Consider the following 13,873-nt stretch of genomic DNA (forward strand, 5'->3'; position numbering starts at 1 on the left):
CTATACAAAGAAAACAATTCTAAGCATAAACATCTGTTAATTTCTTAACAGTAGGAAAATTTAATTTATTGAGTACTTTTCTATATTTCAAAAGAAGAAAAACAATTTTAAACTTCCATATTTCCCAGTGCTTTGATAAAGTTTTATTTCATAGTTGTATCTCCGTTGCAACAGAGGTTCAAAAATAACTGTGTGTGGACAAATTATTACTGTATCCTACTAAGAAATTCCAATGACACTATTGTTATGACTTTGTAACTGTTATGTAGTATTATGCACCTGACAACAATTAATAATGTGTTGTTTTTTTTTCAATTAGTTCATTCAGAAAACACTCGAAGGTCATGAAATATCAAAACAAATATATCTTAAAATACATTATGCTCAAAACAGTAAACAAATTATTTTTTTAAATAATAGTATGAGTAATATTGTTTCTTATAAAATAAGAAAGTCACATGTTGTTGCATAAATAAAGTGGAGATTGTTCTTGTTCTGGTAAAAAACAAAACACATACACTTTTACGAACTGTAAGATTAAACTGTCAGGATAAAAAGTGGAATGAAAATAATAAAATCGTAGAATTATTCATTCCAGGATAGTACAAAATTAGTGACTAGTTCCTAATACAAGTAGAGATGATTGTTTTATGTTAGGAATCTACTTGCACACTTTCTTGTGATGAGTAGCCTATTAGGTGATCAGCGTAATGAGTTTTTAATTATTATATGTGTTTCGGGGTGCTGGTGGGAGTCATACCCTCTTTTTTGCCCAATTGTCCTAAAGAATTAACATCAAATGCAGGAACAAATGGCAAAATATAGAACTGGCCTCTAAAAACAAGAAGACATAACTCCCTACTCTCTATTCGAAATCCATGTGTACTCCACTGATTCAGACAGAATGACCAAGGCTGTCACTTTCTAATGGTATAAAATTCCATGAAAATTTGAAAACCCTGATCAAATTCGAGTTTATACGTATATTTTTTTTTAAAGATCACAGGCATGCATACATTTATTACTCACAAATTCTACACTGTTTTATTACAAGTTATTTCATTGGTGGCTTTGGTTTGGTGGTGGAGTTCTTCCTACCTTGGCTAGAACCTATTCTGTTTTCTAGTGCTGACTTCAGGTAGCAAGCACAGCATGATGGCAGCTGGAACTGGTCGGAATAGGTTCTCCCATCCCCATTCAAGGCCACCATTTTTCTGAAAATATACTTCTGCCTGCAAATTGCTTGGTAACCTTCTGGGAACACTTCTGATAGGGTGCAGGGACTATCTTCTTTCCTGTGGAGAAAAAGTGATAGTAATAGTATATATTGCCGTTATGTCACATATCCCCAAGTAAATGCATACAATATGCTTAGACAGATGTGACCTGCGTCTGTTGACAAAATTTGGACCTGATGGTGTTGTCATCTAAGGTGATAGGTCATAAAAAGGCAACTTTGTACTTAACTCGTACAATGAGCAGTCCAAAATTAATGAAATGCTCCACATGAATCATATTGGTCGCAAATTGTGGAATAACATCAGTGACCAGACCCCTAATTGTGACCTTTAGAGATTTTGTTACATGCTTTTCTCACCCAAAAATGACATTCTGAAACAAAAATATGGAAATTTATAGAATTTCCTGTATGGAGTAAAGAAATAAGAATTGAAAAATATTTCAATGGTCAAAGCTATGTAATGTAAATACATCTTACGCTTTTCATGTTATAAGAGGGACCTCCCCGATGGCGCAGTGGTACCGTCGTTGCCTTGTAATCAAGGGGTCTCGGGTTCGATACCCGGTGGAGGATCATAGTGGTTCGGATCCCACTTTAAACTGTAGGTCCAGTCCAGATTAGCCTGAACTGTACATAAAGTTGACTTAAAACACTAACTAAATCATGTTATAAGAAGCGATCGAAGTTTGGGTTATGCGAATTTTCACTCTGTATCTATTTATTTATTTATTTAACAAGAATTCCAAACACAGCGTTAGCCATTTTACATTGGAATGTAAACAGTAAAAAAAAGAACAATAAAAATAAGAACTAATAACAAAAACAAAAATTACATCATATAAACACCCTTACACGTTTTTGTAAAATAGTCTTTTAAAACGTGCCTGATTATCAAAAATGTCAATTAGACCTGTTAACATGTTGAATTGGCTGGGTAGTCTGTAGAGCAAGGAACGCTGGATGAGGCTTAACCTTGGCTTCTGAGAAGCAAGAAGTTCAGTGCTTCTTGTTCCTGAAGAAGGCGGTCACTTATGATGGTACCATTACCTATTTTATGAAGGAATACATGATCTGCCAATTTATGTCTCTCGTGAGGTGGAAGGATATTCAAAATTTCCGAAGAATAGGCTTTTGTAGGTGTTTAGTGGATGGAATTTGGTAACGAACAATGGCCAGCAAGAAATTTAAAACAGAATTTAGTCTATCTAAATTTGAAGGGCATGCCATAGACCAGACCGGAGAACAGAATTCAATTTTAGGAGAAACGAAAGATTTGTAAAAAAAAAGCTGAGAGCAGACAGGTTGTTCATTTCGGTAAAACGAGAGAGTAGACCCAGCATACGCATGGAACCCTTCGTGACAGCGGAGATGTGTTCAGAAAAGGATAGTTTCTCATCAAATATGACTCCCAGGTCCTTCTGTGTTGCAACTCTTTGTACACAATTATTATGTATTAAGTATTTTGTGTTTAATGTGTTTTTCTTTAAGGAGAACGTTATTGTAGTACATTTTTGAGGGTTAAGTTTTTTATGTTCCATATTTCGCACCACTTTATCAGGGAGTCTAAATTCTTTTCCAGAAGTGCCATATCACTGAAATTTGATATTTTACTGTAAATTTTGCAATCGTCGGCAAACAAAAGGAGGTTTTTACAAGAGTCGGAAAGATATTCTGGAAGATACAGGATGAAGAGAAGAGGTCCAAGAACACTGCCTTGGGGCACACCAGAAGATACAGCTTGATAAGAAGTTCACACAGCAGAACCTTTAGTTCCAGAACCTAACTTGACTGAAGTTAAAGATGCTATTAAAAGGCTAAAGAATAACAAAGCACCTGACATTGATATAATACCAGCTGAGTTAATTAAATATAGTGTGAATTCGTTAATATGTCAAATTCATAAATTAATTTGTTTAATATGGAATAAAGAAGAAATCCCTCAACAGTGGAAAGAATCCATAATTGTTCCTGTGTTTAAAAAAGGTGATAAAATGAACTGCAATAATTACCGTGGAATTTCTCTACTCTCAACAACATACAAAATATTGTCTAACATTCTTTTAACAAGACTAACACCATATGCTAATGAAATTATGGGTGATTATCAATGTCGATTTAAACGTAACAGATCAACAACAGATAAAATTTTTCACATCAGACAGGCACTTGAAAAAAGTGGGAATATAATCAAAATGTCCATCAGCTATTCATTGATTTTTAAAAAAGCATATGATTCAGTTAAAATAATTAAAATATATAATATATTAGTCGAGTCTGGAATACGTAAGAAGCTTGTTAATATGATAAAAGTATCCACCAGTGAAATAGAAAGTAAAATTCGTGTGGATATTAATATGTCTGACAAATTTACAATTCATGATGGGTTAAAACAAGGAGATGCATTATCTCCATTGTTCTTTAATTTTGCCTTAGAATATGCTGTTAGGAAGGTAAAAGAAACTAACGAAGGACTAAAATTAAACGTTATGACTCAGCTGTTAGCTTATGCAGATGATGTAGACTTACTTGGGGATGATGTAAATACAATTAAGACGAATGCTAAAATATTTTTCAAAACAGCTAAAGAGATAGGTTTAGAAGTTAGCAAAGAGAAAACTAAATATATGAGCTTACAAGCCGAAACCAAGTGTTATGTAATAATCACAATCTAATTATTGATAAGAACTCGTTTGAACCAGTTTCCAAATTCAAGTACTTAGGAGTAATATTAACAAATGAAAATTATATTAAAGAGGAAATAAAAAGTAGGCTTCATTCAGGAAATGCATGTTACTTCTCTCTTCATAAACTTTTGTCTTCTCGTTTAATATCTAAGAAACAAAGTTAAAATATACAAAACAGTAATTTTTCCTGTAGTATTATATGGATGTGAAACTTGGTCCCTTACATTGAAAGAGGAACATAAATTGAGAGTATTTGAAAATAAGATCCTTAGGAAAATCTTTGCACCTCAAAGGGATGAGAGGACAGGTGAGTGGAGAAGGTTACATAATTTAGAACTGCACAATTTATATTCCTGTCCAGATATTATTAATATAATAATTAAATCAAGAAGATTTAGGTGGGAGGGCCATGTGGCACGAATGGGAGAGGAAAGAGAAATTTACAGGATTCTTGTTGGGAAACCTGATGGTAAGAAACCAGTAGGAAGACCAAGACGAAGATGGAGGGATAATGTTGAGATGGACCTAAAGGAAATCGGTAGGGATGGAAATAATATATAGATCTTGCTCAGGATAGGGACAGATGGAAAGCCTGTGTTGCTGCATCCATGAACCTCCGGGTTTAAGAAGGCTAGAGAGTTAGTTAGTTAGTTAGATTCCGGAAAGTACAACTTTTTGTTGTCTATTTTGGAGGTAATGTTTGAGCAGAGAGAGAAATTTTCCATGAATATTGAATCGATTGGATAATTTATGTAGCAAGTAATTGTGGTTTATGGAGTCAAAAGCTTTCGAAAAATCAAGATATATATTACATCCAGTTAATAGTTTTCAGATATGGAGTGGATAGCGTCAGATAGTAAGATGCTCAAGTTAGTTAAGCAGGATCTGCCTTGTAAGTAGCCGTGCTGTGCTGTATTTATGTATGGAGAAGTAAATTTGTAGAGTCGGTCCTTTGTCTTACGTGCCATAATATTTGATCCAAGTAGAGAGAGTCTTTCTAGACAAACTTAATTTATTAGTTTGAGGCTAGTAAAAAGATTGAGAAACTGCAATGCAAGCTCATGCCCTTGTTTTATAAATGCAAGACACTTGTAAAATTTCAAGCGAAATATTAATTGAATTAGAAAAATATGAGTTAAAATACATTTTGCTCAAAAAAATTAAAGAAACATTTTTTTAAATGGAACAGTATGAGTAATTTCGGTACTTAAATAAATAAAACTACATTTTGTTGCACAAAATAGGTGAAGATAATTATTGTTCTGGTGAAAAAACATGAACGTTTATGAACTGTAATTGTATGAACATGTTCTCCGAAGCACAAAATTAATAACTAATAAGTAAAAAGTATTCATTGAAATACATACAGGCAAGTTTCGACCTTAAATCCTTGTTTATATTCTCCTTCGTTAACAATGAATCTCCATTCTTCGTCCTTACTTAAGGCCAGCTTAGGATATATGATCTGCTCCTGAAATAGAAGTACTTGCGATTTGTATAACACACTGGCACTACTAATCATATTATAGCTAGCACACAAAATACATACTTATGCTTGCTTACAGTTTTATTTGTTATTTAATTGTGTTTGTGATTCATGTAATGCCGTATGTGGAGGACCGTTATCATGTTGGAACGGCTGTGAGATAAGTGACACTGGGGCACTTCCACACACACCACTTTTACTCTATTCTACAAGACAAAACTAGTTTTAGAAGCTACTACAGACCACAAGTAAATAAATCTTGAAGCTTTCCTGGCGACTAACGATGAAAACATCTCTGGGCTATCGACCAGGTGAGTCGTGGATACGATTCCAAGCTTTCGAGAGCTAAAGGTGACTTCTTCCCTAAAGATGAGAGTAATGTTAACTCTCGAAAGCTTGATATCTTGTCCACGACTCACTTGGTCGATAGCCCGAGAGAATCTTTTCAAGAATATACACTTCATGATACTTGCCTCATGCAAGCTTGCTTAGATAAGGGGATGTTTCCCCGTATACACGGAAGAGTGCAAAATGGCCTTAAGTGCCAACGCACCCAAAACGTTTTAAATCAATCAATCAATCATGCAAGCTTGTGGCTTACCTTGGAAGAACACATTTTAGTTTCTCCTGGGTCTCCCATGCGATGCATTAAATCGTCTATCTGAAACAACGAAGAGATGCAGTTCTTAAATTTAGATTGTGAAAAGCATTAAAATCCTCTCACACAAACACACTACGATATGTTAGCAACTTTTGGTTCACTTCACATTAAAAAAGTGTTCTGTATGTGCTGAGAAAGAGTAGTAGTGTGACACATATTGTGGTCGCATAATGAAAATTGTGGATTTCCAATGTGATGCCCTGGTAAGTTTCTCCCTCTTCTTTCAAAGGTCTACACTTTTAGATTTATTCCTAACCTGACCCCTCACCCCCCCCCCCTTCCACCTCTTCTGAACACATATTTTAATTCAGTTTCTAATTTTAAGCATTAGATCTGATCAAACACGATAATTTGGAAATTATCATTACATTTGCACACCCAAGTGTACATATTTTTATTTACATAATGAACAACTGAGATATTAGTTGACATGTTTCTAGTTATTGTAACAACAAGGATACGTTCTCCATCATTTTTGATCATTTTTTTAGGTGGAACATAACGTCAAAATATCTTGACACGTGGAAAAGAAAACAAGTTTTCAAGTTTTCCTACGCTGCGCCTTTTAATGTTCATTTCCACATTTGGGTACGTTACACTTGATGCGTAATATTTAGTTGGCACTTGGCACACATATAATCGCATTCTTCGGAGTTCTACAGCCATCTAGTGTACCCAGATAACATAGTGGTTAATGGTTCGTCTTGTGATTAAAAGGAACCTGGAGGTACATTTCAGGATCCACTTAAACTGTTGGTCCAGTCCCGATTTACCTCTATATGCACAAAGCAGACTTACAAGAACTTTCATAACTTTGCTTGACGTAGCTACGGTTCTTAAGGGCTTACAGTAATCCTTAGTACTATTCAAATGTAGCCAATAGAATGCAAAACAATGCCTTATGCTACAAAACCACACATAGATGTCACTACATGAAATTCGAACATCTATAGAAGATATATATAACATTTGATATGGTGTTATGTAAGTCGAATTTAGAACTTAATTGAGAAACTATTACAAGTTTTATTAATCTTCTTACCCCGTCATCACTCAATAGTTCCTTCACGTTGTCACCCTTCCTTCTCAAGGCTTGTACGACGAATCCACTGAAAAAATAACAATATTATGGTGAGAAGTAATTAAGAACCAATTAATTAATTTTGCTTCTTCATAAGCTGCACGTTACGCTCTATGTTTCCGTACACTTGTACAAGTCTCAGGCATGCTCTTATAAATACCTCAAGAACAATAGTGCAAAAGACCGGAGAAATGTGTGAAACACAGCCTAGAATTTCCCAAAAATTTCAATATTAAGCCAGTAAGGGAACTGAGTAAACAGTCTGCAAAAATTACTAATATTGCTTGCCGGTATCCTTTAAGAGCCTGTGTTAATGTCCAATCAAATATAATTATTGAATAATTGTAACCTTCAGCTAAACTGCTTGTTAAAATAAGTCTGCATTCAGTCATGTACGTTTTGGATCGCACTTTAAACTGTAAGCCGAGATTCGTGCATAATGTGAACTTAATACGATCTTCAAACTACATATTGATTAATCCTCCTCGATTCGACTGTGACATTTATCCCCACATCCCCTAAATGCGCCTTCATGGCACGGTGCTATATGCAAGGGTTACATTTGACTTTATATACCAGGTGCGTGTGTACGCACGCGCTTTGAGAGGCTTGCAGCCCCTTGCCTCCATCTTTGCTTTGAATGGGGACATGAAATTTTCTAAACCGAGATAATTGAAATGTGGTAAAAATATTACAAATAACTTGACTAACATTACAACACTGAAATTACATTATTGTAAATTAATATTATAAATATATGTATTAATACATCTTATTACATTTTATCATCATTAGTATGATTTTTTTAGAAGTTTTATTGCTTGTTATAAGGAATGGTTGTAAAGCAGCACATAGGACCAAAGCACCTCTGCTAAACAAGCTCTTCTTATTGAATTCTATTTAAAAACCTAAATAATACAATTCATAATAATTTTAAATACTACTATAATTGGCATCGATTTAAATCTGATCCGTTATACATCTTATCCTATTGGAATGGTCCAAGTCTTTCTACTTAAAATTCAAATTACTTTTTCTTATCGCAAGAATATACAGGGTGAGGCAGAAACAATTAGACGATTTAAAGTTGGAATAGAGATCAGGAGGCCTCTTACTGACAATGAATGCAGTAATTCTGAATTGTGTCGGAACCTTTCCATTCCTTCTGACGTTAAAATGCCGTCGAAAAACATGCTGCTTTACAGTAGCGGAGTCATTGTTTCTAAGGAACGTGCCACAGCAAACGCTCGATGCCCTTCCGACCAACGCTGCATGACGACTGATGGCTTAAAACCGCTCTACCAAGGGGTGTGCGTGCCACCACCTACAAAGATGTCGGTATGGCGCCAGATTTAAATCGTCTAATTATTTTTGTCCCACCCTGTATAACCTACCTTGGATATTCATCCGCGTCTACACAGAACGTTGATCCATTCGCACATTTTGGGCCACCCTCTCCGACGTTCGGGAGGAAGCGCTGGTCAGGGAACACGAACTCCGGACTACTTCCATCTGACCGTTTAGTCACCCGCAACCTCAGTAGTCCAGCAGTAAATTCAGACACCTTACGAACTGATGTTTGAACAACTTCATCGTTGAGTCTAGTCTCGTGTTCACTAGCTGCTGCATGCTGTTCCGAACGCTGTTTTCTGTAACTGGCATCTGCTACAGAAGACCAAAATGGCTTGTGAATATTGATTCCTTCTTTACTCACGACTGCAGGTATTGATGGTAAATTATGTTGCACAGGATCGTAATGTCTTGTATTTGCAATCCAATTAGTTTTTAAAACTCCCGGAAGATGTCGACTGCTATCGTCATCATTGGGCTGCAAGAACACTTCTTTCTTTTGTAACTTTGAGAGTATGTCTTGTTTTGGATTGTCGGTATCGAATACCTTATCTGAACGTTCAACGTACTTATCACTGATTGTTCTCTGTTGATGTGTTAAGTCTGGTACTTCATATTGATTCACCTCAACAGCTAATGAAAGATCGTTACACATCCTTAGACACAAGATGAGTACCTGGAAAATAAAAATAAGTGTAAGTGGACAGGTGTAAATGTGCCCAGGTTTTTTTTCCCAGAAGGAGCAAGGAATATACGGATACATTAAAATCATGGCAATGCTTTAAATTGGATTACTTGAAAGGCAATACCATTGATTTTACTTTGAAATGTAAGATGCATAATGAACCAAATGAAATTTTTCACCACTAATCCCCTCACTCCCAGCGCTGATATGCCTATGTGGACAGGGTAGATAATCGGTTATTTTATGAAACTATCCAGTATAGTACACGAGTACCATGGAATATTCAAAGAAATAATCAACACATACGTATTTTTTTACAGGGGTTCCGGGAATGGTTCCCGGCCTGAGCGAGGGTGTTTGTGAGTGTCCCTTCATCAATTTCATCATACCATCTCTCATCTTTATCTTCTCGATTAGCCAAGAGTGGCAGAAAAGCGAAGTAAAATAAACTTCAATCATCGTATTCATGTCGAATTTTGCGCAGTGATAACTTCAAGTAGTTGAACAAATCGCTCCAAGATGGCAGGAAGCTATTCTCCGCCGGAGGTGCCATCTGTTGATCGTAATTCTAACTTCATAGTGGGAGACCTGCAAATGAATTGCTGGGTTCATTGACGGTATTATTTCAACAATTGCGTTAATCATTTTTACTCTGACGGGGGCGCCCGAGTGGAGGGGGGGAGGGGTGTAAAACGGTCAAGTGAGGAATCGTGTGAAATAGGGACTCCGTCGGTAGTTCAGTTGTCACCTTCAATATGATAAAATGGTTAATGCAGCAAGCTACGATACCAAAGGTTCCAGGTTCGAAGCCTGGGTGAGGCATTGATATGTGTTTATGTGGAAATAACAGCAGGAACATACGATGATACTGTTTACCAGAGATACGGTTTCGAATCTTGGTCGAGCTTGCATTTTAAATATACCACAATATAATAATATTGTGCAGGATCAGAGTTTAAAAGGATTGGTTGTTCCATTCCGCGTACATCGTATTCCCAACTCCACGGTTCTAATGTAGTTTTAGTCAATGTGTTGCATTTTATTGGCTAAAATATCATTATTTACCATTTAGGTTTGCAAAGAACAGAACGTCCATCATATCATGACTGAGATATGCCCGTTGATAAGGTGGGATCAAAGTCATGGGTAGTAGAGAGAGAAGGAATATTGAGTGTTGTAGACTTTGTGCTATACTTTCCATCGTTATCATTCGCCTTTGAAACCAAACCCAACAGAGATAACTTTGCTACAAATTCGCTAGCCACAATGTAGAACATTTCGGGCAAATAAAGGGCCAAACTTTTTGTCGCGTGGTCTCGTGACCAAGACCTGTAAGGTTCAAAACCTGCCAATGCTAGCCACTACGTAATGGAGTCCTTATAAAACAGATATTGTGTACCAGAATATTAGCAGCGTCAGCAAGGTTTATTTTCAGAGTGGGTTAAACAAGACACGTGCCTTTCAAAAACAGTGTTGATTCCAATTCAAACACTCTTTGAATTTGAAATGTACGGTGGTTGAATTTAAATTACCTGAATAAAATGTTTCGCAAGAGGGGCCGTGGTGATCCCTTTTCCCTCCTCTCCGCAGGCCATTGCAGAAAGTACATTTTTTTTAGTACTACCGAGTTTTATCGTGGAATTTTAATTACAGTCCCCTTTCAATTGAATTTATTCTTACTTTTACACATTGTCTCCACGGAGTATCTCTTCTCTGAGTCTTCAGGTGCATTCATTCTTCACTCACCTTGAGATTCGAACCTTTGTAATTGAGTGATCAGTGCAATAACCAATTGAAATTTTACATGGATTGCTATTCCATCCTCTTACGACATAAGCTAAATTACATCTTGCCCGACGATGTAATTTTCGAGAAAGGTAGGGTGCGAATAAATTGTTATCCCACGGTATCGTTCTGCAAACATCCGGGATTCGAATCTCACCAGAGCGAGAACAATAATCATTTGAGCTGATACGAGCGAAAACATTATCTGAAAATAGTTTTTGATGCCAGACTCAGGACTGCTGTTAGGTATGTGCGACGCATGCCACCGCACAGGGCCTCGCGCTGTCAATATATTTCTACGGAACACAAATCTAAGTTAGGATCATGAGCGTCGGGAGGGGGGGGGGTACGAAACGGTCGGTGGATCCTCCTTGGAAATTGACACTGTTCACTTAAAGATACAGGAAATTTGGAAGTTTGTTCCTCTTATTGTTAAGAACAGAAATATAGTTAATTTAGTTAGTATTCGAAGAGAATTATGAAAGTAAAAATGCATTGAGTGAAAAATTCAGGACCAAGGTTATATTCTACCATTTCATCCAAAGAACAAATGGTTCCACAGTTTTCAAAATTCTAATAGTTACAGTTGTAGGTGAGAGGCCACACAACACATTTTATGAATGAAAATTTCCCCTAACATTTAAAGCCTTTTCTTGAACGACATGTGCAAAAGTTAATATCAAAATGCATTTCAGATTGTAACTGTATAAAATGCAAAATAAATCATGGAAAATAGTTGTGTTGGTATTCAATCGGTGTGTGGATCGAGTCTCCCCATTTATATAATAATAATAATAATAATTATTATTATTATTTGGAATAAAATTTATTTTTGTTAGTATATAATATTTATTATTGTATAATAACATTTATAACCGTGGTAATAATAGTTATTAGTTTTCTGCTATTCAACTTTTATCATTTGCCTGACCCCCCTTGCAAAAATTTCTGGCAACGCCCATGGTTAGGATGCTTACAAATATAAATAAATAAAAATGTGAGGAAGGTGCTTTTAAATATTTTTACTATCTTTAAATACACACCAAGAATGCATGAATTGAGCTAAAAAGATCTCAAGATTTCATCCTGTACGGCTTCACTAGCATTATTCCGTTTCGGTATTGTACTAACATGACGCTATCAGACAGGAAAATAAACATTAGTGACAATAATGGATCTGTAGTGCTTTGCTGCATGTTCTTCGAACTCTCGTTGCACCGAAAATAATAATTATTATTATTATTTGGAATAAAATTTATTTTTGTTAGTATATAATATTTATTATTGTATAATAACATTTATAACCGTGGTAATAATAGTTATTAGTTTTCTACTATTCAACTTTTATCATTTGCCTGACCCCCCTTGCAAAAATTTCTGGCAACGCCCATGGTTAGGATGCTTACAAAAAAAGGTTCCAGCTATCAAGCAAGGTTTTAAAAAAAAGTAAATTGCCTTATATTTTCTGAACACTGTCAAATATTGTTACTCGCCTGGGCATAATTATACCACAATATTAAATTACACGTTATGGTATCACAAAATTCAGTTTTTTTCGCACAAAACTGGTGCGAAATCAAAAGAAACTTCTAATTTTGCATAATTTCCAGGATAATGAGACTCATCGAAAGTGTCGCACGGCATTTTTGCAGAGCCCGTGAAACACCATTCCGGAAAAGTCTTGGCTGGTATCGGTAAATAAATGCTAACCGATACTTTCCTATACCGATACAGGGTGCGACGATTATGCGGTGAACTATAAATGAGGCTTTGTGAAGAGTTTTAGGACGTGTGTAGATAAATCACTGCTGGTAATGTACTTACTGCGATATACCATCCTTGGGAAACCATGAATATTGCACAGAAGAAACACTCACCAAGGCGCTCCACAGGTGAAGCATCCTTTCTCCAGTGATTGTGGACCTTGCACTTTCTACCGCTCGAAGCACATAATTGACATTCTCCGACCGAGGTGCGTGTGTGTGTGTGTGTTGCTGGTGACGTGCGCGACTGACGACTGCTTCCGGACTCCAAAGTGGGCCTTGTTTACAATTGCGTCCGGACGTGGTTGGAAGACAGCGAGCAGGAAGATCCTGTGACACCATTGGCCTTGAAAGCCACCGCAGTGACTGCCAAGATCAATGCCTGTTGCGTACGGCCATGGGAAAAATGTGTCACAGGATTACCAACGTTTCGAAAAGAAACACCTTCAGGGAAATACCTAATAACACTCTCACAGGTTCAAGGTCTACTATGCTTTTAATTTTAACCGGAGATTTTTTCGTTAATTAATCAACGTGCATTAGACTTAAAAGGTCTCTTTTCCTATCTTTTATTATTTTCAGTGGCGTAGGTTTTTTATTTTGGAGGTACAAATTTCAACTTCCATATGTGAACTACTCTACTTTTCCGATGGCGTACTGGTAACGCCTCGCCTTGTAATCAAGGGGTTCCGGTTCCGATACCCAGTGGAGGTGTATAGTGGTTCGCATCCTACTTTAAACTGTAGGTCCAGTTCCGATTAGCCTATCTGTGTATAAAGTGGACTTAAGACATCAACTCAATCGATCATATGGAGACTATTTCCGTGGCGAAATGGTTGACAGCACGCACGCTACGGCGCCAAGGATTTCGGGTTCGAACCTCGGCATAGGTATGGGTGTTCTTTGTGAGTATCCCTTCATGAATTCTCGCATGATTGTTCATCCTCATCGTCGCGATTAGCAAGAAGTGGAAGGAAAGCCACGCAGTGAGTTTGTGTGTGTTGGATTGATTGATTGATATGTTGTTTTAAGTCCACTTTATGCACAGTAAGGCTAATCGGGACTGGACCTACAGTTTAAAGTGGGATCCGAACCACTTGTGCCTCCACCGGGTATAGAACCCGGGACCCCTTGATTA

General features: G+C 36.7%; 1 protein-coding gene across 2 annotated transcripts; it reads right to left on the reverse strand.

The window, feature by feature from the left end:
- Positions 1–120: 120 nt before the first annotated feature.
- Positions 121–13,080, reverse strand: LOC145994804 (uncharacterized). 2 transcript variants are annotated; one of them, XM_083131109.1, is made up of 6 exons: positions 12,850–13,080; positions 8,547–9,178; positions 7,114–7,180; positions 6,012–6,071; positions 5,292–5,395; positions 121–1,295 (listed from the first exon to the last, which is right to left on the reverse strand). In XM_083131109.1, the coding sequence occupies exons 1-6, from the start codon at positions 13,075–13,077 to the stop codon at positions 1,055–1,057; spliced, it is 1,332 nt and encodes a 443-aa protein (XP_082987235.1). In that variant the 5' UTR covers positions 13,078–13,080; the 3' UTR covers positions 121–1,054. The 2 variants fall into 2 exon arrangements, with proteins under 2 accessions (XP_082987235.1, XP_082987236.1); XM_083131110.1 differs by having other exon boundaries at positions 12,797–12,884.
- Between the last annotated feature and the right edge of the window lie 793 nt (positions 13,081–13,873).

Source organism: Lepisma saccharinum, chromosome 11 (assembly GCF_977018435.1).
Source record: "Lepisma saccharinum chromosome 11, izLepSacc3.1, whole genome shotgun sequence".
Lineage (NCBI taxonomy): Eukaryota > Metazoa > Arthropoda > Insecta > Zygentoma > Lepismatidae > Lepisma > Lepisma saccharinum.

Coding starts and splice junctions, on each gene's coding strand:
- LOC145994804 (XM_083131109.1), bottom strand. CDS start 13,077: ATGGTGTCACAGGATCTTCCTGCTCGCTGTCTTCCAACCACGTCCGGA. Junction 9,179..12,849: donor TTCACCTGTGGAGCGCCTTG/GTGAGTGTTTCT, acceptor TTTATTTTCCAG/GTACTCATCTTGTGTCTAAG. Junction 5,396..6,011: donor CTAAAATGTGTTCTTCCAAG/GTAAGCCACAAG, acceptor CTTCTATTTCAG/GAGCAGATCATATATCCTAA.